Genomic DNA, 13938 nt, shown 5'->3' with positions numbered 1-13938 from the left:
AAAACGATTCCATTTACACCTGGTCACATAAATGTGTTTTCGCAAAACGGATATAAATCCGATCTTCAATTCCCGCGCTATATGTAGATTTAATAGAGTTCACGTCACCGAAAGTAATAGATATGAGCTACATTTTATTGATCATCAGCTAATTTCAAAATCAAAGACCACAATAAGAGAGATCTTTTCGTTTCTTTACTTTTAATGATGATGATTGTGTGTTAAGCGTCTGCGACTTACTTTCACTCTGATTTGCGATAGTTTGCATGTTGGCTTGATGAATAGAGGCTCATCTGTGGTGATGTTGCAGTAGCGCCGTCATATCTGGCTATAACATTACATATAGCCTATAACACGCTCTCACATGTTTATTTTTTAGCATTTTTGGGAGGAGTAAAATTTACATGTGTGGTTTCAACAACCAGATGCATTTACACTCGTCCAGTTTCGTCTGGAATGAGTCTCAGATCTCCTCCTGAAGTGGTTTGAGCGATCGGATTCAAATCCGTCTCGAATGCGTTTCGGAGGGCATTTACACCTGGTCTTTTCACGATCGGATAGCTATCCCATCACAGAAAACGCATGGCCAGATGTAAACAGCCCCATTGATAGGGATGGGCGATATATAATATCTGTTTCGACACCTGATATCATTTTTGATATTTTTTTTACTAGTGTGCACAGGACACTATAGTTCATTTATGTAAGCGAGGAGAGCAAAATAAAGTAAACTGTGACATTATACCCAATAATCAGGGTGTCCGCGGGTCCTTAAAAAGTCTTAAAAAGTCTTAAATTAGATTTAAAAAATTTAAGGCCATAAAAAGTCTTAAAGTCTTATTTTTACTTATGAAAGGTCTTAAATATTCGATGGCAATTTGACTTAGACATATCTAAATGTTTTCCAAATTAAAACTATCTAATTAGCGTACTTTTTTATTTATTATTCGTTCTTTGTGGATTTGCTTGTTCACGTGACATTTCGCGTCACATTCGCGCCAGCATCACGTCTGTCTCCTGCTCGCGAAACAGCAGGAGAGGAGAAGAAAGCTGGTTAATTTCAGTTCAATTGTAAGTTCATTCTTTATGTGTGTAGTGGTGTGCGATGTGTATTGTCTATTATGATATTGTAATCATTGTTTTATTGTAACGTTAACTATGTACGAGGGCGCACTGCGAGCTGACAGCGCATTGTCTCTCATGCTTGCTTTCACTGCGTGATGTGTCAGTGCAGCTATAGGCATGTTCCCTAATAGACGTATAAAGTTTTTGTATTTTATCATATGTTGTTATCATACAATATTACATCAGCAAGAGGGCTGTTTTCCCGTGCACAATAGCAAATATGATATTTATTTTATATAACAGTTAACTTAAATTAACATTGTGAGTTACATTTTATAAACAATATTGTCAATATTGTTTGTTTTCCCTTTATTTCGCTGACGAGAATTTCAAAATGAAACCGTAGCAGAGTCTTAATGCAAAAGACAGCGATGATTTCTTGACTGAAATCCGTGTTTTGAATTAATAATTTTAACGATTCAATGAACAATCACTTGCACTTCCTGAATGAATCAGCCGTTTGAACAAATCAAATCGGTTGAATGAATGACTCCCTGAGACTTGCGCCACCTACTGGCGGGTTTATTTTGACATTTAAAGTACCCTGTATTTAAAATGTTACAATTAGAAATCAGTTCATATTTAAATATTGAATTAAGAATTAAAGAATTGAATATCTCATAGCTTTATTTATGCAATTGTAAATGGAGTGTAAATATATTAATGCCAGTTCTGATGCTGCTTATGTGTCTCCTCTGCACTGCAAAGATGGATTTTAATTTAATGATTTAATTTAACTGGTAACAGTGGCAGTGTGTTATTATTCTAATATAATTTAATTTGAATGTTAGAATTTGACATAAAAGGTGATGCATACCTCTAAGTAAAAAAATAAAAAGTCCATATATGGGTGAAAATGCCCCTGGAACTCAATTTAAGGTTGCAAATATTGTCCTTTTATTAAAAAAAAAAAATTTTCTTTCACTGCTGTGAACTGACCACTGCATAGAATATGAAAAATATATGTATCTTCGTGAGTCAGCTGTCAACAACAGGCCTAAACCAGCCATGGTACCAGTACACAAACACAATATAAATATCATCTAATTATCAACAAAACTTTGAAAATATTTAGACACATTTTTGTCAATATTGCGCACCCCTAATGTAAGGTATTAATTTTGATTTCTTCAGGTCTTAAAAAGGTCTTAAAAAGCCTTAAATTTGACTTTAAAAAGTGTGCAGATACCCTGATAATTCTTCATACAGTGACTACCAGTAAAATATACAAATTTGGGACCAAAAATGATTCGGAAACTTTGAGCTGATCATGTTTTGCTGAAGTGTTTTTTCTGTAATTGCTAATTCACCTTTTTACACCACAGACTGAACAACATGAAGCATTGCTTGGTGATCGGTTGATCTAAACTGGTATTATCTTATATAATTGTGTAGTTAAATTTAACAGCTGACAGATATTCAACATAATTCATGTGTGAGAGTCTAACGGAAGGAAGGACAAAACCAGTGAAATATCAACTGATTTAATAACTAACTAAGAGTTTGTGTCATATTTTATTATCATTTTCTAAATATTATTCTAAATATAAAAATTGATAATGTGAGAAATGTTGAAGGTGTCTGAATAAATTTTGGTTTGACTGTTTATTTATGATTTCACAATAGCACTATGCTATGTTATGATTTTAAATATATTGCGTAGCCTTAGAAAACTTTTAATAATGCGGCTCATGGATTCTCGTCCTTGGATCGCATCACTTCCGGTATTTTGCCGGTTACTTGACACAGGTAAATCGCAATCGAGGATTTTATAAAATTGAGTGCTCAACTTAAAGGGTTAGTTCACCCAAAAATGAAAATTCACCCGTAAGACCTTCGTTCATCTTCGGGACACGAATTAAGATATTTGTGATTAAATCTGAGAGCTGGATCACTCCTCCATAGGCTTCTAAGGGATTGACACTTGTTCCCCGAAAAGTTATTAAAGACATCGTTAAAATAGTCCAAGTGACTACAGTGGCTCAATCTTAAGTTTATCAAGCGACGAGAATACTTTTTGTGCGCAAAACAAAAACAAAAATAACGACTTTATTTCAACTACCGTATTTTCCGCACTATAAGGCGCACCGGATTATAAGGCGCAGCTTCAATGAATGACCTATTTTAGAACATTAACTGTATATAGGGCGCACCGGATTATAAGGCGCATAAGATACTGCAGTCAAACGTTTGACTGGGTTTGCGTTATGCATCCACTAGATGTGCCAAAGGGAATGTAGCGATTGCGCGGCGCCGGAGGCGAGGTGTTTATTAGTAAGCGTGAGCGCGCTGGGGCGGGCACGTAACTTACATTCGCAGCCTGACTCATACGAGTATTCATGTGCGGCGGCTCGCTGACAGCAACAGCTGGCTGTTTTGAATGAGACGACACGGTAACTGTGAACGGGGAACGCTTTATGAACATTCTGTGACGCGCAAGTAGCGCCGGAGACAGTGTGTCTGTTCGTATGTCTGTTAGTAAGAGTGAGCGCTCGTGAGCGGGCACGTGAATTACACACATAACATGATTTATACGAGGTTGAACTGGCCGTGTGACAGAGCGGCCATAAGATGGACACGAGCGCGAGTTCGCGGGCGAATTTAATAACGCGGAGCGTTATTAACCAATTGATCCATATATAAGGCGCTCCGGATTATAAGGCGCACTGTCGTTTTTTGAGAAAATTAAAGGCTTTTAAGTGCGCCTTATAGTGCGGTAAATACGGTATTCATTTCCTTCTCTGTGGGCCTCGAGTGAGTTCACTAGTGTAACAGCGCAGCGCTTCTGTGTTGTACGTCACACGCATCATCACACACATGACCAGCGTCGGCCAATAGTGAGCCTACATGTGACGTAGCTCTACGCAATCACACTACGCTAACTGACTCGAGGCCCACAGAGAAGGAAATCAATAGTTGAAATAAAGTCGTTATTTTTGTTTGTTTTTGCGCACAAAAAGTATTCTCGTCGCTTGATGAACTTAAGATTGAGCCACTGTAGTCACTTGGACTATTTTAACGATTTCTTTAATAACTTTTCGGGGAACAAGTGTCAATCCCTTAGAGGCCTATGGAGGAGTGATCCAGCTCTCAGATTTAATCAAAAATATCTTAATTCGTGTTTCAGAAGATGAACGAAGTCTTACGGGGTTGAACAACATGAGGGAGAGTAATTACTGACAGAACTTTCATTTTTGGGTGAACTATCCCTTTAAACCAAGCAATCGTGGCAGCCCTAGTGTGCTTGCATGATCTGGTGAATTGAAAGACTGATTATTGATGTGTTTTTCTCCCCAGTTGCTGATCTACTGCTCATTCCCCTCGTGGTCGGCGTGTCGTCGGCGCTGTTCGTGGGCGTACTGATTATTGCAACGGTGACGTGTTGCTTCATGAAGAGACTGGCTAGACAGCGCTCTCGCATAAGGAAGTAGGAAGTATGAGACTTCCATGGAAAACCAGTGAGAACATTCAAAGACTTGATTGGAGCAAAGAAAAACTGGTTTAAGGTATTTCGGCAGACTTGACGTAATGTGCACTCACAATTGGAGACGATACTGAAAATGTACTGGATGCTCATGTTATATTAATCCATATGTGGATGGTAACAGTTGCATATACACAAATGCATGTAGATTCACTTCAAGCTGTGACATTGTGATCTGCACTGTTTCTATTCGGTCTGCTCAGAACGAATGAAAGGACGTCACATGGTGGATGTAAACCACTCGCTCGGTTTAAACTAGAACCTGCATGCAGTTGTGTTTTGGAGAACTAGCAGAGCCACTAATAATAATAATAATAATAATAATAAACACTGAAATCACTCACTGTTTTTACAGTGCTATAAAATGTGCTCATAATTCAGTGTTACCTGTTAGTATAAAATAATTTTTATGGCATGCCATAGTTTTTCACCTTTTCACTTTTTGTATTCAAAAAGTGTATGAAATACATTGAATAAACTGAGCAGTTCCAGTCAAATGGGAGTGAATTCCTGCCAATTGCACGTTTGTTTCACAGTAATGTGTTCTTAAAGTTAGTTCATTCTTCTGTTCTACGATCTGAATAGTGAATTTTGCAAAATTAAGAAATGTCCAGGTCATATTTGACTCCAAAATCTAAAGAATTTTTTTTATTTTCGGTCATAATATTTTTTTTAATTTTCTTTTGTGCACAGTTTGCAACATATTTTTTTATGGAAATTAAACCAATATAAAACAACCAATTAAAATAGATTTACAACCAAATTTCTCTTTCATTATTCATATATATATATATATATATTATACATACAGTATATATATATATATATATATATATAAAATCATAAATTCAATACAACAATTGTGGTGAACTTAATTGAACTTAATTGTAATTGTACTTAGAAAATATAAAATAATATAATTTTGGAATAAAAAAAAAGCTGTTGCATTACAGTAATGAAAATTGTGGGTGAAAAAAACTATTGTGGGTGAAGTTAAATAATGTGAAGAAACTTAAAAATGTGCAGAAAATCTTCAAAAGACATTATCTTGGCATTTTTGTGAAATTCACCTGAATAGACGAAATATTTACTAGAGTAATAGAGTAAAAGTAAGGGCCCAATAAGCTATGAGGAGTTCACAGTTTCCATGTTAACCTAAAACGCTTCAAAAATCAAATAACCACGTAGAGAATTTATTGAATCCAAACCACTTTACCTTATAAAGACACAGAACTGAGAGGAGAGAAGCTCTGGAAACACGAAGATAAATGAACTCGCCGAGACTCTACTTGAAATGTTGTTTAGTAGTAACATTTTCCAGGATTTCCAACTGCCCTTACAGGACCAAAGTGAGACCAGGACCAAATCTTGTACATTTGAAAATCATCCTAATGTTAAACCGCTGTTCAGCATCGCTATAATGTTTCGTGCATCTGGGTCATTCTACAAAAACAGGTGCCTTTTGTGTCCAACATTAGCAATAAAATCAAGTGTTGAAGTTAAAATATTGTGCTGTTCTAAATCAATAGATTTAATCAATGATCTAAAATAGGCAAACCTGTGATAAATCGATTTTATATAGTAAATATTTTTTTTGAAAATGTATGTATTTAGAAATATGACCCACTTACCCTGTTTTAAAGGCGTTGTTATATCCCACTTTTATTAATATACTTGAAATGTATGCACGTTTTTGATCAATTGAATTTACTTAAAATCACCATTTCATAGAATGACCCATTTGTTAAAATAGCTCTGACTGGTTTTTTTCTTTGTCTTTTGAAGGAATGGATGATAGGAGTGTTATTACAGATGCATTATTCTACTGTCTTCATTTTCTCCATGCATTCACCAAAATATGGGTTGGTAAACCTGCAGACGGTAGGTTAGATAGACGGATGAGAGATGTGTGTGTGTGTGTGTGTTATGGTTGTGATGTGATTCCTGTAGTTGGTCTCTGTGATTGGACTAATGTGAAAGCCACATTAACATCAGGGATTCTGTGTTTCTCTACTTATTTACAGCGTTCAGTCGCTGGAATCTGATTTATCCTCTTATGCCACGTGACTAAACTCTGAATGACAGAATATTCTCTGGATATTAATCCTCTTGTTTACGGGCCGAAACATCTCGTCATGCTGACTTGATGTAATTGTCCTGTTTCAGACAGAAGACATGTTGTGATGTTTTATGATTTCAATTGCAGCATTTATACGCCGTGATAAATTGCGTTCAACAATCACTCCTGCTGTCCACTTCAATTGTTTGAATTTGGCTCAAAAGTTGTTGGTTGGGATTAAATGTTTTTTTGTTGTTGTTGTTGTTGGAAACGATCATGCTGAAACACCATAATTCGTTGTCTTACCTTTTTATATGCATTGCATAATATGCAGAAATGCTCATGTCTTGGTTTTGAAGCTGTAACTGTGTTTTCTTGCACTGCGTTCTGTGAGATTCTGTAGTCGGTGGTTTCATTTTCTGCTTCTGTTTTGTGTTGATGGTGCTTGAGGTTCCTGAATAAAACATGCCCTGATACGAGATGTCACATTATTGTTTGTGCACACAGTTATGAACTTGTAGGAAAGTTGCATGCAATCTAGTGCTAGAGTGTGTTTTGCACTCTTAAATTTGCATAGTTTCCCAATGCACCTTTGCAACCTCTCCACAACAACTGCTAAAGTCCAACAGTGGGAACATTTTTGAGATTTTTGCCTTTTCCTTCAAGGTTGCGTTGCACATAAACTGTTTATTTCTAAATAAGCTTCTGAAATTGTCACGTCTCAAAAAACAACATAATTTCTCACTTCTTCCGCATGCAAAATATATCAATAGATATATGCTTATCTTGTTCCCCATTCTCTATCTCTTTATCTGCATTTTTGCTTCTGCATTACTCTGGTTTACACTTGTTTTTTGCTCATGTGCGATAAATTCTGTGATGTTCCTCATTTGTCAGTTGCTTTGTATAAAAGCTTCCGTTAAGTGGCACTTTTTGTGCTGTGTTAGACCCGACTCTGAAGTTGGAGCTTATTTAGTTCCCCTAAAATAGTTTGTAGAACTAAATCCGTTCCCCCAGTTCCTGCGGTGCAAACACGCCAAAATAAAGCGGGTATTTTCGCCTTTAGTTCTAGGAACTATAAAAAGGTTCCTCTAGTGCAAAAGCCCCTATTGTTAGTTAATGCGTTAAAAGAAGGTCAATTAGTTAACATTACTTAAAGTTGCCAATGTTTGTCTGTTTAACTAAAGGGTGCAGCAGGAACAGTTCATATTTGCAATATTTATAGCTATATATATATATATATATATATATATATGTGTATAAAATTCCTTCATGATTGTACAGATTTTGTATTTTCAGAATACAATATAAATTCAGAATATAAAATAAGTTGCATTTACTATGTTCCATAAGCTTAAACAGTAAAATTTTAATAGTTTAAAAGAAAAGTTTGTTTATAATTATCATTACATACATCATTACATTCATTAAAATATATACACACTCATCACATTTACAGAGAAGCTGATTTGCTTCATTAAGCATGAAATGTGAATATCATTTCAAGTATGTTATGTTACATTTCATAAGGTGTCACAAATAGGACATTATGTCATCCCTGATCCCTCACAAAGCACATGGTCATTAACTGAAGTAAATATTGATGCAGATGAAGAGGTTTGTATTGATGTCACTAGTAATTACACGTCCATGATCGTGGCGTCACTAGCTCCCAGAAGCTCGTCTGTTTTGAGAAAATGCAAACATAAACTATGAACATGTTGTTAAATATGATTCATGGCATTTCTGTACTCTGAAGAGAGCGCAAACACAACATCTAAACTTTTCTATTTGCAGCATTGTAGCCAATCACGGTGAAGCTTGTTGAGCGCATGAATGCACTGTTCAATCAGAGTTTTCCTTCTTGTGAAACCTTTCATTATAACCATCGAAGTGTTAGTGATAATCATAGCACTGGATGGAAGAATAAAAATTCGTGTTTTGTGTTTTTGTTCTTTATTTTATTAGTGACTGGCAATGCAAGAAATGCTTGTTTTTGAAGGGACTGTTCAGTCTCAAAAATATTTATATTTTCTTATAATTTGCTTACCTTTGTGTTGTTTCAAACCCTGTTGACTTGGATTGAAATGGTGATTTACTCAGTGACCCTGCAGTGCCACCAAGTGGATGTTTCATTTTTTAAATAACTTTTGTACCGTTCTACAATGTTTTTTGTTTAACCTTTATTTCATAACTTTATATGCCTCTCTGCTTTTTTTTGTTCTTTATGTCTGAGCTGTCTTACACCATCTGTCAGTGTGCACTTCAGTTGGCTTTGTTGGTCGTGTAACCTAATCCTGGGCAGAACTTAATCTTCACAGTCTTTGAGCGACATCTGCACTGTGAGCCTTTGATCAAACAGTGATCCGTTAATCAAAACGCAAGTGTTAGTGTTTTTACTGTGCGTTTGGGAGCTTTGGCCGTGTGCAGTGCTTAAAGATGGCCTGGGAATCCTGCTGTGATACAGTGAAGTGGGTTATGGTGTATGGAAGCTTATTTCTGCCACGGAATTAAAAAGGTAATTGACCATTTTAACACAAAGTTTGTTACTCTTTTTTTTTTAACAAAATAGCAGCATTTCAGGATGTAAACTGTACACCAAGAAGAAGTCGAAAAAGTCAATTTAAATTCAATATTACAAAAAAATAAGTCAGAATTGCGAGATGTAAATTCAGTATAACCAGAGAAAAAAAAGTCAGAATTGCGAGATGTAAATTCAGTATTATGAGAATAAAAGTCAGAATTGCGAGATTTAAATTCAGTATTACGAGAAAAAGTCAGAATTGCGAGATGTAAATTCAGTATTATGAGATAAGTCAGAATTGCTAGATGTAAATTCATTATTACGAGAAAAAAAGTCAGAATTGCGAGATGTAAATTCAGTATTACAAGAAAAAATGTCAGAATTGCGAGATGTAAATTCAGTATTACGAGAAAATAAGTCAGAAATGCGAGATGTAAATTCAGTATTACGAGAAAAAAGTCAGAATTGCGAGATGTAAATTCAGTATTATGAGAAAAAAAGTCAGAATTGCGAGATGTAAATTCAGTATTATGAGAAAAATAAGTCAGAATTGCGAGATGTAAATTGAGTATAACCAGAGAAAAAAAAGTCAGAATTGCGAGATGTAAATTCAGTATTATGAGAATAAAAGTCAGAATTGCGAGATTTAAATTCAGTATTACGAGAAAAAGTCAGAATTGCGAGATGTAAATTCAGTATTATGAGATAAGTCAGAATTGCTAGATGTAAATTCATTATTACGAGAAAAAAAGTCAGAATTGCGAGATGTAAATTCAGTATTACAAGAAAAAATGTCAGAATTGCGAGATGTAAATTCAGTATTACGAGAAAATAAGTCAGAAATGCGAGATGTAAATTCAGTATTACGAGAAAAAAGTCAGAATTGCGAGATGTAAATTCAGTATTATGAGAAAAAAAGTCAGAATTGCGAGATGTAAATTCAGTATTATGAGAAAAAAAGTCAGAATTGCGAGATGTAAATTCAGTATTACGAGAAAATAAGTCAGAATTGCGAGATGTAAATGCAGTATTATGAGAAAAAATTCAGAATTGCGAGATGTAAATTCAGTATTATGAAAAAGTCCAAATTACTAGATGTAAATTCAGTATTACGAGGGGAAAAAGTCAGAATTGCGAGATGTAAATTCAGTATTATGAGAAAAAAGTCAGAATTGCGAGATGTAAATGCAGTATTATGAGAAAAAAGTCAGAATTGTGAGATGTAAATTCAGTATTATGAGACAGTCCAAATTACGAGATGTAAATTCAGTATTACGAAGTCAGAATAGGTTGTTTGCAGTCACGTGACTGTGTTGACGCGCGAAATTCAGATGGAGGGCAGGAAGTGAAGAACGCAATGGTCGAGATGGAGGAAAGTCCGTACTGTACTACTTTAGACGCTATTACAAGAGAAATATATAAACAAAAAATCTAAACATATGTTGGACGTGATCCATTCGTTATGAATAGGACCGATTTTCAACTGAATTGAAAGATTTGCCTGCCATTGAGGCGGTAGATATCAGCAACTACCTCGTCTCACAGACATACTTTGACTTTACAAAGTTCAAAAACTGGTACGTTGCACAAACAGACACATAAGCTGTATTAACTCAGCTTTGACGAAGTGATCAATGACACACACGGGCATTTTCCCATTCGGCTCCTCCCGACCGCAGACGTAGGTTTGCAAGGCAATTTTCCCGATGTTTTTCTGTCAATTTCTTGTATTTTCCCCCCTTATGAACAACAAATTTTCGCACACGATAAAAACTCCTCGTGGTTTGATCAATTTGAGCAACCATAAACGACGCAAAACATAGGCATTTTGAGTTTGTTATAGTGATTCCTAAATATAGAAAATCACTTCCTGCCCTCCATCTGTATGTATCGCCATGGCAACGCAGTGACGTGACGTCATGTGAAAACAAGCTATTGTCAGAATTCAACTCAGTATTTTGAGAATAAATTCAGTATTCGAGATGTAAACAGTATTACGAGAAAAAGTTAGAATTGTGAGATGTAAATTCAGAATTGAGTAAAAAAAAAAAAAAGCGATTATCTTTTTGGTTATTTTTTTATTCCATGGCAAAAGCGATCTTCCACGCTGATGAGTGCTCACCCCAGTGCGCGGGCAGTGGATGTGCGCGTACCACTCCAGACAGTACAGACACACGTGGACTCCCTGACCGATGAACAGACACATCCACATGATGATGTTCCACACCGGGCTCTTCCGGCTGTCGTTCATGGCGAAGTTAAACACCACTGGGAAGGTACACACAAAAATCAGCAAATTCCTGCCTGCTCTTTAACTCTTTAACTTATCATTATGCTGTCTAGATATTTCATGTTGGCCAAAATCTTAAGGCTGCAATGCATGCATGTATTTTATTTATTTATTTAATTTATGGATGAGGAAATCCTAGAATGCTCTGAAATCAAAGTCAAACCAAAAATTATTCAGACACCAGATATAATTTTTTATATTTTTTACAAGTGTGTGCAGGACACTATAGTTCATTTATGTAAGTGAGGAGAGCAAAATAAAGTAGACTGTATCCCCAAATATTCTTCATACAGTGACTACCAGTGAAAATTGGAACCAAAAATGATTCGGAAACTTTGAGCTGATCATGTTTTGCTGAAGTGTTTTTTCTGTAATTGCTAATGCACCTTTTTACACCACAGACTGAACAACATGAAGCATTGCTTGGTGATTGGTTGATCTAAACTGGTATTATCTTATATAATTGTGTAGTTAAATTTAACCGCTGACAGATATTCGACATAATTCATGTGTGAGAGTCTAACAGAAGGACGGACAAAACCAGTGAAATATCAACTGATTTAATAACTCTGAGTTCTTGTCATATTTTATTACCATCTGTAGTGATAATGTGAGAAATGTTGAAGGTGTTTGAATAAATGTTGGTTTGACTGTAAGTGCAGCAAAAACATACAATACATAAAAATAGTTGGTAACACTTTACAATAAGGTTGTATTTGTCAAACTTACCTTATTGTAAAGTGTTACCAATTAGTTAAACTAGCGTTCTTACCGCCGATACCCGCGAATGTGCAGAACATCACCGGGTAGAAGAACCCGAAGCCCATCGTGAAGGCGTATTCATGAACTAATGCAGAAACGGCAAACACACACAGTGTGGCCATCGAGCGCAGTTTATAACCCGACAGCTGAGGTCATCAAGAGAGATTCATGGTCAGAATTATTAGAACATGACCTGTACAGTGGATAGCATAAGTGAACACACCCATGCTAAAGTTGACTAAAAAGAGGAATAAAAAATCATCTTTTGGAAATTGATCTTAATGCCTTAATTTGAAAAATAAGGAAAAATCCAAACTTTAAGGACACCAATTTTCTATGTGAATGAATTATGTTTCGTAAATAAATAAATGTTCTTCCTTAAAATACAGGTTGCGTAAGTCAGGACACCCCTATGTTAAATTCCCATAGAGACAGCAGATTTTTATTTTTAAAGGCCAGTTATTTCATGGATCCGGGATAATATACATCCTGATAAAGTTCCCTTGGGCTTTGGGATTAAAATATCCCACATCATCACACACCCTTCACCATACCTAGAGATCGGCATGGTGTCATTTCAGTTATAGCTGGTTTGATTTGCATTGAGAGATGATCTTATGGAAAGTTCCCCAAGCCGATCTCTAGGTATGGTGAAGGGAATGTGATGATGTGGGCTTTTTTAATATCCAAAGGCCAAGGGAACTTTATCAGGATGTATAGTATCCCGGATCCATGAAATAACTGGCCTTTAAAAATAAAAATCTGCTGTCTCTATGGGAATTTAACATAGGGGTGTCCTGACTTACGCAACCTGTATTTTAGGAAGAACATTTATTTATTTACGAAACATCATTCATTCACATAGAAAATTGGTGTCCTTAAAGGTTGGATTTTTCCTCTTTTTTTTTTTTTATTAAGGCATTAAGATCAATTTCCAAAAGATGATTTTTTATTCCTCTTTTTAGTCAACTTTAGCATGGGTGTGTTCACTTATACCATCCACTGTATTTTAACAGTGAGATTCAGGAGTGTTCGTTCTCACCCGGAGGAAGTCTCTGTAGCCGTAATAATAAAGCCAATCGTGTACAACGATGTTCCATGTGCGGTAATAATTGGCAAAAGAAGTGGAGTTCCACCAGTCCTGATGAAAGAGAGACGAGACTCTAAACCTGTGAACCTGCACTAGTTAATGACAACAAGCAATACATTTACAGGTGAAACTCGAAAAATTAGAATATTGTGCAAAAGTTATAATTTTGATAATTATGGCTTACAGCTTAAGAACACCTTTAATTCAAAATTTCAAAAAATTATAATACATGAAATCAATAAAAAAAAGGATTTTAAATACAGAAATGTCGGCCCTCTGAAAAGTATAATTATGTATATGTATAAAGTTATATATACTAAATATATTAGTTTCACCTTTTAATTTGAATTACCGAAATACGTGAACTGTTGCACGATACTCTAACAAAGATGAATAAAATAATACAGGTGAAACTTGAAAAATTAAAGTCCCCCTGTGGTGAAAATCCAGCTTTTAATGTTGTTTATACGTCTATATGGTGTTTTTAATAAGCTTTAAGACAAATCATGTGTAAATTCATAAGTCGACAGCATTGCTGAGTATTTTCTGCTTAAAACTGCAGTGAACCAAAGACAGTCTCAAACACACGGTTTGAAATCGCTGG

General features: G+C 35.5%; 2 protein-coding genes across 3 annotated transcripts in view; one reads left to right on the top strand and one right to left on the bottom strand.

The window, feature by feature from the left end:
* The window catches only part of igsf8 (immunoglobulin superfamily, member 8), a 31835-nt gene extending 24691 nt beyond the window's left edge, over positions 1 to 7144 (top strand). The window contains exons 7-8 of one of the 2 annotated variants that reach the window (XR_013192930.1): positions 4423 to 4631; positions 6395 to 7144. Coding sequence is in view for 1 of the 2 variants with exons in the window: in XM_077197645.1 (XP_077053760.1) it covers positions 4423 to 4556 (134 nt within the window). In the remaining variant the exon portion in view is untranslated. Of the gene's footprint in view, positions 1 to 4422; positions 5107 to 6394 lie in introns of those variants that run through there. The other variant, XM_077197645.1, reaches the window with a different exon arrangement.
* Positions 7145 to 8016: 872 nt separating this feature from the next.
* soat2 (sterol O-acyltransferase 2) overlaps positions 8017 to 13938 on the bottom strand; it is a 19934-nt gene continuing 14012 nt past the window's right edge. Inside the window, exons 12-15 of the mRNA XM_077197644.1 lie at positions 13287 to 13385; positions 12255 to 12390; positions 11315 to 11460; positions 8017 to 8352 (exon numbers count right to left, since the gene is read on the bottom strand). Of these exons, the coding sequence (XP_077053759.1) occupies positions 8302 to 8352; positions 11315 to 11460; positions 12255 to 12390; positions 13287 to 13385 (432 nt within the window). The 3' untranslated portion in view covers positions 8017 to 8301. The remainder of the gene's footprint in view (positions 8353 to 11314; positions 11461 to 12254; positions 12391 to 13286; positions 13386 to 13938) is intronic.

This window comes from Siphateles boraxobius, unplaced genomic scaffold (assembly GCF_051911475.1).
Source record: "Siphateles boraxobius isolate OS27281-9 unplaced genomic scaffold, OSU_SipBor_1 41, whole genome shotgun sequence".
NCBI classification, from domain to species: domain Eukaryota; kingdom Metazoa; phylum Chordata; class Actinopteri; order Cypriniformes; family Leuciscidae; genus Siphateles; species Siphateles boraxobius.
The sequence above is the reverse complement of the archived record's forward strand: the minus strand, read 5'-3'. Positions and strand labels throughout refer to the sequence as shown.